Raw genomic sequence first — 11,230 nt, 5'->3', positions numbered from 1 at the left:
TTTAAAAGCCAACTCGATTTGTGTGTGTGCTTTTCTTACAAGAACTTCCTAAACCTGGCAGCCTCGGCTTCAGTTTCACATCGCAGACTTTGTTGGTTTGAAGAATCGTTTTTCCTTTGAAGCAGAATGGGTAATGTCGGTTTTTTTGTGTGAGACAGCTGTTCAACACATTCCGGGCTAAAGTCTTCATTAGTCACGTGTCCGTTCAGGTTTCGGTTTGCTGCCCTGTAAATTGCATATGGCCGCCGCTCGTTTGAAACCAGTAAGAGAACGCTGCCCTTTACCTTAGGGGAAAATTACACCTGCGCCACCAGTCGCCACCACACTACACGCTTCGATAGGGGATTATGACGAGTACTTGTTTTCTTTTCATGCAACTTGTAGTGGGCTGGAAAAAAAAAGAATTACCTCAATAAGCTGTAGTGCGTCGTCTATGCCGCTGACTCTTCGCAGGTATAATTTGCCCCTCACGTCTTCTTCTTTGCCTTCTTCTTCTCATCCCCTTCTCTCTCCCCCCCCCCCCACCTCCTCCAGGGCTTTCTCCTAGTTTCCCTCCTCAGGTATGGGTTATAAGCGTGTCTTATCCACGTGGATTTGTGTTGTACCCCCCATCATAGGGGGTGTTAGCCTGTGTCATTGAAAATTCCTGTTTTCAGTTCCCTCCTCCTTCATTCCTTCCTTCTCCTCTTCCTAGTTCTGTCATCTCCTTTTCCTCCTTTCTCCAAGTATATATATACATAGCAATCATCACTACCTTAAATTTCCGAGACAGCTATCGCACGCAGACATTACGATACAATCAGGCGACAAAAACAAGTTTTGAAACAATTCTGAACCAGCTTTTGGCTCGAATCACGCCGAGAAGAGACTGACACCGATGATAAGACTGCGTAGGCACACTTTTTAATTTTGTTTCTTTTCTTGAATCTGAAAACTGCGTTATTGAAGGCAACATTGTCAAGATAAGAAAAAACCCGAATCGTAGCCATCTTTTGTCTATCACACTATGTAATTCTGGCATGTTTTTGTTTTGTTTACATACCTAAAACAGATGATTTGCTTTACTCCAAACCCATAGTTTTTAAGTTACGGTCTGTCGCTATGAGCATGTGTGTTTTACTGTTACTTCAAAATGAATTGAGAAACCTTTCAGAGAGATTGAAAATCGCAGTTAGGTTTTTATTTTCAAGTCGTTGAAAATGGACAATTGTTTATCGATTGTGACTACAATCAACCTGTTTTTAAATCTATTCGCTGCCCAACGATGTAAAAACACACACATGTTGCAACAGTTCTAAGATTTAAGCAACCTGAATAGACATATTTTTTATTTTTTTTATTTGTTCATCTGTTGACCTATTCAAATTAAAAAAAAATCACAGTGCACGGAAGAATTACTTTTTGACATCATTATTTTTTTTATTTTAAATGAGCTTGGTCAGTGTGCCGGTCAGTCTAAACTATCCGATAAAAGTAAAGTCACTTACCTCGGTGTCCATCGTTCTTTCAAACACACAAAATCCCTACTATACTAACACAGTCGTTGAAGAGAAAATCACAAGCTCAGAATGTACGTGCGACCCAGTTTGCTGCCTGCATTCCATTCCTTTTATACTGCAATTACGCGCACATGCTTTCACTTGCGCACAGATTTTCTATAGGCACACACGGACAGAGGTACGGACACACACTACACATGGGCGTAATGAGAACATGCACAGATGCTGTGACGGACTTGTTCGAAGATACGGAAAAAGACGTGAGAGGATGTTGGATTCCACGGACACACGCACCTCCCTCTTCCCATCCCTCTGAGGTTCCTCCCTCGTTGGTGCGTGCGTACACACGCTCTGAGATTTGCGCTCTAGCTACAGCGCACACATGTTTCCGGGCGCGCGTGCGCACGTACACAAATGACAGACAGACAGACAAACACGCACACGCACACACACAAACACACACACACAAATGCGCTCACACACACACACACACACACACACACACATGCACGCACACACACACACACACACACACACACACAGACACACACATACACACACACACACACAAATACACACACACACAAACACACACACACATCCATACCTGAACGCACTCACACACAAGGAACTTAGTCGATAAATATCGACAGGGGGCCGACAAATGGTTTAAATGGGAAATGTGTGTATATGGGTGTGGGTTTGAAACAAACAAACAAACCAACCCATGTGAACCCCGGGCCGCAGGCCTTCGATGTAGTGATTGAAAAAAAAGGATGTTCTCAAATGGTTCAATTCTCATTTGGTCTGATTCTCAAATGGTACCGGTATACTCCCCCCCCCCCCTGGCCGCAGGCCTAGGAGTAAAATTTTATAGACACTGACCTTCTTCCCAGGGGTCATTGACCCAGTTTTAGCTATGAGAGGTGGTTCGCCCAGAGGCTGTAGAGTATACTGGGGCGGTCTCTTTGATGTCTTGAGAGGAAACTTGGCCAGGGTAGTACATGCACCAGAACTGGTGGACACCAAGGACAAACATGAAATCGAAGCAGTTTGCTTTCAGAGGGAACGGTCGTCAGCAACTCAAACTTCTCTGTTTTCTTTTTTTTTTAAATCTGACTTTCTTTGTGGCCCCCTGACTCCGCCCCCCTCCCTCTGTAAGGACCCCCCTCCACAAGGACCGATTTTTGTCAACATTTTAAAGGTCGCTAGAGAGGGGTTCCACTGTATGACCTAACCGCTACTGGCAGACGGCCTCAATCTTCACGCGCAAAGACGAGATTAATAGGTGCTCGGTTTTGGTATTTTGAATTACATTACATTAAACCTTTGTTGGGTTTCATGGTCATGGCAACAGCCATAATAATATTACATGATGTATAATATCATATTTCAGCATATGTGAATTACATGTCATCATACTAAACTGTCATACATTTTTATTCCTACATTATTCTGATTGATCACAACCAAACCTACTATCATTGGACACATCCAAATGCAAGCGCCTGTTCTTGACAATTTAGATCAGTGCAATTTCCTGGGTCGGGCTTTGCCACAGACACTCACGGTTTGGCCTGTAGGTAAAATGTACAATGTATTTTCTGATTTGTGCACAAAAGCTTTTTTTCTTTTTTCTTTTTTTTAACATAACAATGTTTAATGTCACTGTATGTTTAAAAGACCATGGTCATATTTGTAAAAAAAATGTTAAATTAGAAAATAAATAACATTTTGGTTCATGATTTTTCCTACACCTGTGCTAAAAATAAGAAATAAAAATGTCGGGTATATAAGTCACTCAAATACAGCTAGGTATGAATGGCTCGGTTTGAGTTTGTTGCAGTTGACCCTGCACAAAGCGACATATCATGTTTTTGTTGAACAATTTTGACGTCACCCCTCCCATAGGGTGACGTATTTCACAACTTCCTGTGTTACACAAACTCTGTGATGACCAATTTTGACGTCACCCCTCCCATAGGGTGACGGATTTCACAACTTTCTACAGATGAACAATTTTGACGTCACCCCTCCCATAGGGTGACGGATGTCACAACTTCCTGTGTACACAAACTGATGACGTATTTCACAACAAAATGGCGCTGCCCATGGTCAACCTCGAAACTATCCGTATAGAATGGGGGCGTCCTCGCCCCCATAATAAACATACTTTGACAAACACGGACTCACACACACACACACACACACACGCGCGTGCGCATCAGTGCAAGCACACACACATGCAAACACACAGACACATAATAAGATAGAAAAAGACAAACACATACTCACACACACACACACACACACATATACACCGGCGAAACACACACACACACACACACACACACCGATGTACATGCGCGTGCGCGCGCGCTCGCGCGAAGAATTATATTCCTCCCAGCTCCTCCGTATCCCTGCTCGATGACTTGAACACCAGCCACAATTATCCGCGGATGCTAGACTAATTACCATAATGTAATAAGCGCGCACACTGAAAAGCACTGTTCTTTGCGGTCAATGCTGTTTGCATGGAATATCAGAGATCGTTAAGAGAGAGAGAGAGAGAGAGAGAGAGAGAGGGAGAGAGAGAGAGAGAGAGAGAGAGAGGGAGAGAGAGACACTCGCACACGCTCGTGCACACAGACACATATAGACACACACACACACACACACACACACACGTACACACATACACACATAGACACTCTCACTCACATACAGAGCCAAACATTGACAGAAATAGAGATATGAGCGACAACGCTAGAGAGAGAGAGAGAGAGAGAGAGAGAGAGAGAGAGAGAGAGAGAGGGGGGGGGGGATTGTGCGATCGCACGGAGAGTCATACGATCATACAGACGGACGGCTGGGACAGCGAACAGGGAACATGACCAAAGACAAATATGCAAGCATACAATGCATCAGATTACAAACGGCAAATACATTGTTAGCAGATGGCCGGCCATGGCCAAAGTGGGGGCAGGCGTCAAGCAAATCGCGTAGCCTCCCTGAATGACCCCCGTACTATACAATAATGATATCATGTATGATCACGATTTGATCTTTTCTGAATATTAGCGGAAGCGACACGGAGACAGTTAAAGAGAGAGAGAGAGAGAGAGAGAGAGAGAGAGAGAGAGAGAGAGAGAGAGAGAGAGAGAGAGAGAGAGAGAGAGAGAGAGAGAGAGAGAGAGAGAAAGAGAGAAAGAGAGAGAGAGAGAGAGAAAGAGAGAGAGAGAGAGAGAAAGAGAGAGAGAGAGAGAAAGAGAGAGAGAAAGAGAGAGAGAAAGAGAGAGAGAGAGAAAGAGAGAGAGAGAGAGAGAGAGAGAGAGAGAGAGAGAGAGAGAGAGAGAGAGAGAGAGTAAACATTGCTGCTGTGAATTATTCCTAAGACGGCCCTACACATACCAAAAGACAATCAGACAGATAAACAGATGACGGACGGACGTACAGACAGACAGACTGACACGTACACATGCACATAGATTGTATCCTGGTAATTAATTTCGTTGGTAACAAGTATTAGCCACGAGGGAGAGATGGAGAGAGAGGGAGAGTGTGTGAAGAAGGCATAATTAGTATGACAACCTCATTTGTGGTCTATTAATCATCAACACTCGGCAAAAATCACAGAAACTGTCGTGCACAGATTTTTAGCTCGATGTTATCGGGACATACACAATAGCTCGGAAACTTTACCAACAAAAGAACCGTCAGTGAAATATGACCTCAAATTAGCATTGTTGGCGGCTTTTGGCAAGTATTGGTTACATTAATTAATGACTAATAATACACACAAATTGAAGTGCGTGTTTTCACAGTAAATAAACCGAATATATGCACATGAATGCGTTTACGCGCACGCACGCACGCACGCACACACACACACACACACATACACACTCACACACACACACACACACGTACGCACGAACGCACGCACGCACGCACGCACGCGCGCGCACACACGTACGCGCGTACGCACGTACGCACGCACGCAAGCACGTCCACTCACGCACGCACGCACGCACGCACGCACGCACGCACAGATCAGTTTTCACTTTCATCCTTACGCAATGTACACACACCCAAGCATGCGTGTACATGCACACTTATTTGCGTGCGCGCGCGTGCGCGTGCACTCGACTGTTCACGCATATTTGTAATTAGACATAATTTGTGTCACTAACAAGCATCAAATATTGTTGTGTAATCAATTCTAATCCAAATTGATGAGACCTTCGATCCGCATTTCGTAGTGTAGTTCGTAAATGTTTCTTTTACAAGAATGCGAAGCTACCAAAACGTAGATAAAGGGTGCCTCGACCTTGTGTGTTGCGTCAGTGTGTCTGAAGACGAGACGAAAATGAAAAGAAGTTTGTATTCCACTACTTCTGGTTTTCTACTTAGTATTCGTCGATCGCCCTCTGGTCGCTTGTTAATGTAATGCTGCTTTACTTTTTACATTTAGTCAAGTTTTGACTAAATGTTTTAACGTAGAACCCATCGAGACGAGGGTCGTGGTGTATGTGTGTGTGTGTGTGTGTGTGTGTGTGTGTGTCTGTCTGTGTGTGTGTGTAGAGCGATTCAGAGTAAACTACTAGACCGATCTTCATGAAATTTGACATAAGAGTTCCTGGGTACGATATCCCCAGACGTTTTTTTCATTTTTTTGATAAATGTCTTTGATGACGTCATATCCGGCTTTTTGTAAAAGTTGAGGCGGCACTGTCACACCCTCATTTTTCAATCAAATTGATTGAAATTTTGGCCAAGCAATCTTCGACAAAGGCCGGACTTCGGTATTGCATGTCAGTTTGGTGGCTTCAGAATTAATCAATGACTTTGATCATTAAAAATCTAAAAATTGTAATTATTTATTTTTTTAAATAAAAAGATCCAAATTTACGTTCATCTTATTCTTCATCATTTCTTGATTTCAAAAACATATACATATGTTATATTCGGATTAAAAACAAGCTCTGAAAATTAAAAATATAAAAACTATGATCAAAATTAAATTTCCGAAATCGATTTAAAAACAATTTCATCTTATTCCTTGTCGGTTCCTGATTCCAAAAACATATAGATATGATATGTTTGGATTAAAAACACGCTCAGAAAGTTAAAACGAAGAGAGGTACAGATAAGAGTACTATGCAGCACAGCGAAACCACTACCGCGCTAAACAGGCTCGTCAGTTTCACTGCGTTTTGCACGAGCGGCGGACTACTGTCATTGTGAAAAAATGCAGTGCGTTCAGTTTCATTCTGTGAGTTCCACAGCTTGACTAAATGTAGTAATTTCGCCTTACGCGACTTGTTTTATTTTTCCATTGGCAATGGGGGCGGAGAGTAGTTGTGGTGGAAGGGGGTATGTGGGGAGGGGGGGGGGGGGGGGGGGGGAAGACGTGAGCGGGGCAAGGGGTACGGTAGGTGCGAAGATCGGGATGCATGAATTTTGGTGAGAAATTCAAGCCCGTTCTTTTTATCTGATTCTAGGCCTTACATAGCTCTTATCTTTACGACAAGCAGTGATCTTGCCAGGATTTTTGTAAACCGGTACAGTCGAGCCTGTCTATAACCACCCCCCAAGGGCCCGAACAAAAGAGGTCGTTAGAGACAGGTTCTCGCTATGGAAAGGTGATTCATACAGCAAAACCATCGACGGGCATTTGGTCAGGTGGTCGTAATGAGCAGGTGGTCGTAATGAGCAGGTGGTCGTAATGAGCAGGTGGTCGTAATGGTCAGGTGGTCGTAATGAGCAGGTGGTCGTAATGAGCTGGTGGTCGTAATGTTCAGAATGAGCAGGTGGTCGTAATGAGCAGGTGGTCGTAATGAGCAGGTGGTCGTAATGGTCAGGTGGTCGTAATGGTCAGGTGGTCATAATGAGCAGCTGGTCGTAATGAGCAGCTGGTCGAAATGGTCAGGTGGTCGAAATGGTCAGGTGGTCGTAATGAGCAAGTGGTCGTAATGGTCAGGTGGTCGTAATGAGCAGGTGGTCGTTATTGAGAGGTGGTCGCCATAGCATTTCGGTTCACAAAAAACCTGGTGAGATCACTGCTTGCCGTAAAAGGTCGCAAGGAAGACTTCTGTGAGGGCATGGACAACTTTCTGTTCTGTCACAAAATCAGCTCGCCATGTCGCGAAAATTGCGACATCTACGACAGGTGCTCATTCCCGAATGGGCGTAACATGCTTAGATTGAGGAGCTCATCTTTTTCCAGAAGGCTTCGACCAGACAATCTGATGAAAAAGTACAGCGGATTGTCTTATCAAAGCCCAGTAGAACAAGATACATTTCAGCAATAACATGGACTCGTTTAAAACCTGTATTTAATAGATAGAAATGTTTCTTTTTCTCCCAGATATCAATACTTCTTATTCTTCCATATATAAAGAGACTGATTTGAATACTTCTTATTTGCTGATGTTTTAGGAGGCTGATTTCAATGCTTCTTATTATTCTCAGGTGCCGGGAGAATTTTGGATGAAAGTCGTTTGTTTATTTGAATGCTTCATATTCTCCCCGCTGCCATGAAATTGGTTCTGCATTGCCCTCACTGGCTGTTGTGATTTAAATTAAGATCGCTTATTGGATCTAGTCAGGTAGGTGGGTTTTTTTCTCCAAAACTGAGTAATGTTTTTGTGCAAATGTATTGCGGCGAATTACTCTGACTGCCAAACCAAAACGGACACAAAAATTATTCGACTTGAAACATTTCTTTGAGGTCGGTCGTAAGGCTAACATACTCCACTGGAACACACTGAGCGGTCGAAAGTCGACTGTCACCATACATTATTGAATCATTGTGTTTCTACTTTAACCGAATTTCAAACTATTATGTTTATCAAAATGTGAAGCAGATTTGTTTTAAATTCTTAGTCAGGCAAATAAATCAAGCTCTTACAACAACAACAATTTCTTTCATATACAATCTGTGTCTGTGCACATCAGAGTTAATTGGCAATACTCCTAATTTTAACTGACAAACTGCAACCCAAAAACAGTTGGTCTCGAGAAAAGATAAATGCAAACCGAGATTTCAATGAGCGCCATTTGCGATACCTGTCTTGTTTCCAATGTAACAATCCCATTTCTGTATAAAACTATAGGTAAGTCTTTGTTTGAATAGCATGCATGATTAGAATGTATCAAACGGTCCAGATTTGTGGACATTTCTTGTTAGTTCCGGTTAGTTCATCCAGCTCTGAAGTAATTTCCTGCTTAGTTCCGATGACATGGTGTCCACAGAGCCGGAAGTGTCCCCGCCTACTTGTTAACAATTGGAAAGTGGCTGACAATAATGTTCGCGGAGACCCGCCCATGTGAAGCATGGTGATTTCTGATGTTCAGTGTCCGTCGAGAGACAATGTGCTTTTGCTTGTCGCCTCCCGAAATTCTATTAGTACATGCGTGCTTTTGTGTGTGTGTGTTTGTGTGTGTGCGTGTGTGTGTGTGTGTGTGTTCCTTCTATCACTTTGTGCAGCAGCACTATTGAATTCTCAGACTCCGTCCGTGATCTTGGCATCTTTCTTGATAGCGATCTCTCCATGAAACACCATGTTATGAAAGTCTGTCAGTCAGCTTACATCGAGCTTAAGAATAGGTTCTATCCGCCCATACATTACCGAAGATGTCACCAAGACCCTTGTTTCCTCCTGCATTCTTTCTCGATTAGACTACGGAAATTCTATTCTCATTGGCTGTCCTCAGTCTGTCATCCATCCTTTGCAGTGCGTTCAAAATTCTGCAGCCCGGCTTGTCACGTCTGCAAAGCCCCTCGGTCCCAGTCCTGTTCCCCCTTGCTAAACAAACTTCATTGGCTCCCTGTAGAGCTGAGAATCCAATATAAGTGCTGCTGTATCTGCTACAAAATAATATCTGGCTCAGCCCCATCCTACCTGTCTGACCTGTTCACACTCTATACACCCTCATGATCCCTCCGCTCCTCTGTAGACACTAGAATATTCCGTCTATCTTCTTTTAGTCGCAAACAGCACGGCCAGAGAGCCTTCTCCCATTCTGCTGCCATTGCGTGGAACTCTCACCCTTACTCTATCCGACACTGCCAAACATTTTGTTCCTTAAAATCAAACCTTAAAACACACTTTTTCACACAGTATTTTGATTAATTTTATTTTAATATGGTGCATATTTGATCAGGTGTTTGAATGTTTGAATGTTTTGCCTGTGTTAGTATGCTTGCAGCTTGTATTGATGTAGTGTTTCGTTGTTCACTTGTGTGCTGAATGCTGCTGCACATGCTTTTTTGCTTTGCTTTGTATGTATATGTATGTTTGTTTGTTTTTTCATATTTGTTTTCATTGTAAAGCGCTCAGAGAACGTAACGCGCTCTATAAATCTCCCATATTATTATTATGTGTGTGTGTGTGTGTGTGTTTGTGTGTGTGCGTGTGTGTGTGTTGGGAGAGAAGGTGTGTATGTGCGCGCGCGTGTGTGTGTGCGTGTGCGTGTCAGTGTGTGTGCGTGTGTGTTGGGAGAGAAGGTGTGTATGTGCGTGCGTGCGTGCGTGCGTGTGTGTGTGTGTGTGTTTGTTTTTTTGTATGTGCGTGTGTGTGTGTGTGTGTGTGTGTGTGTACCCCCGTTTCCACAGGTTTGGTTGCCTAAATCACCATAAGGCAACCATCCACACGTGGATGGCAACCTAAACTCTGGATGGCAACCTAATTGTGTGGATGGTCGCTTCATTTAACACCGTTAAATTGACTTTTTTGACGGAAAGAATGTCATAACAATGTTCAAAATGACATTCTTTCCGTCCTCTATAGGCGACGAAATAGGTCAAATTTTGTGCATTTTTTAGTGCAAAATTCTTCGATGCCGGAGCGAGTACTGCACCCAGTGCTGTTGTAGTGCAAGTGCACTAGAAAGGCACTACACCCAGTGCCGCCTCTTAGGTAACCATCCACACTTTAGGTACGTGTGTTTTGTGAAAATTTAGTCTTGTTGTTAATTTAATTCTCATTTATGAAGGCTCGATCCAGTGCAAAATTGAATAAACTAGCAAAATGTCCATCGCTCTTACCTCAATCAATATTTTTCAATTCACTCTTCTCAAGCCTTCAAAGTAAAATAACTCACAAGAAAAAATTCTTAAAATTCCCTTTAATCTTAAATCTGTCTTTCCTCTCATTTGATCTGCTTCAGTGCTTTTCAGGAAGTCTTATTTCTAGTTTTCACCTGTCTTAAAATGCATGGTTAGCGGTAGTATAGCAGTAAAGCTTATTGTTCCCGTTCCGATTTCTGTTTGGCTGAATCCAAGCCGGTCTCTTTGCCAAACTTCAGTTTTATAAAAGGTATAGGCTTACACTCGAATTAGGTTTGTAAACAATCGAATATCTAAATAAAATTCTTTGCAATATTGGCACAATTAAACGTAGTACAGTAGTCTAAAATTCGAGTTGGCCTATTCACTGTGAGTTGTGCGTTGTCAGCTGTTACGTATTTTTTTCTTTAAGAAGTTTTCTCAATTCCTTAGCAATTGGCTACAGACTTTCTGAGGCAATACTGAAGTCTGTCATCAACAATGATTAATAAATAGTCCAAGGAACTTAATGGGCAGCTTTGTGGACGTTCCTAAATCGAAAACCAAAAAAATGCTGGCTCTATCGCTCATGGGAAATGTTGGATTGCAGTTTTGGTGTGTGGCCTATCAAAAACTTTTTCTTACATACTCTAAATACTTAAATAAAGAAAATAATTTG

At 42.7% G+C, this 11,230-nt stretch overlaps 1 protein-coding gene across 1 annotated transcript in view; it reads right to left on the bottom strand.

The window, feature by feature from the left end:
• LOC138956486 (probable G-protein coupled receptor 139) overlaps nt 1-1,722 on the bottom strand; it is a 21,190-nt gene extending 19,468 nt beyond the window's left edge. The window contains exon 1 of the mRNA XM_070327832.1: nt 1,488-1,722. Within this exon, the coding sequence (XP_070183933.1) occupies nt 1,488-1,499 (12 nt within the window). The 5' untranslated portion in view covers nt 1,500-1,722. The remainder of the gene's footprint in view (nt 1-1,487) is intronic.
• Nucleotides 1,723-11,230: the final 9,508 nt, after the last annotated feature.

The sequence above is a fragment of the Littorina saxatilis genome, linkage group LG2 (assembly GCF_037325665.1).
Source record: "Littorina saxatilis isolate snail1 linkage group LG2, US_GU_Lsax_2.0, whole genome shotgun sequence".
Lineage (NCBI taxonomy): Eukaryota > Metazoa > Mollusca > Gastropoda > Littorinimorpha > Littorinidae > Littorina > Littorina saxatilis.
The sequence above is the reverse complement of the archived record's forward strand: the minus strand, read 5'-3'. Positions and strand labels throughout refer to the sequence as shown.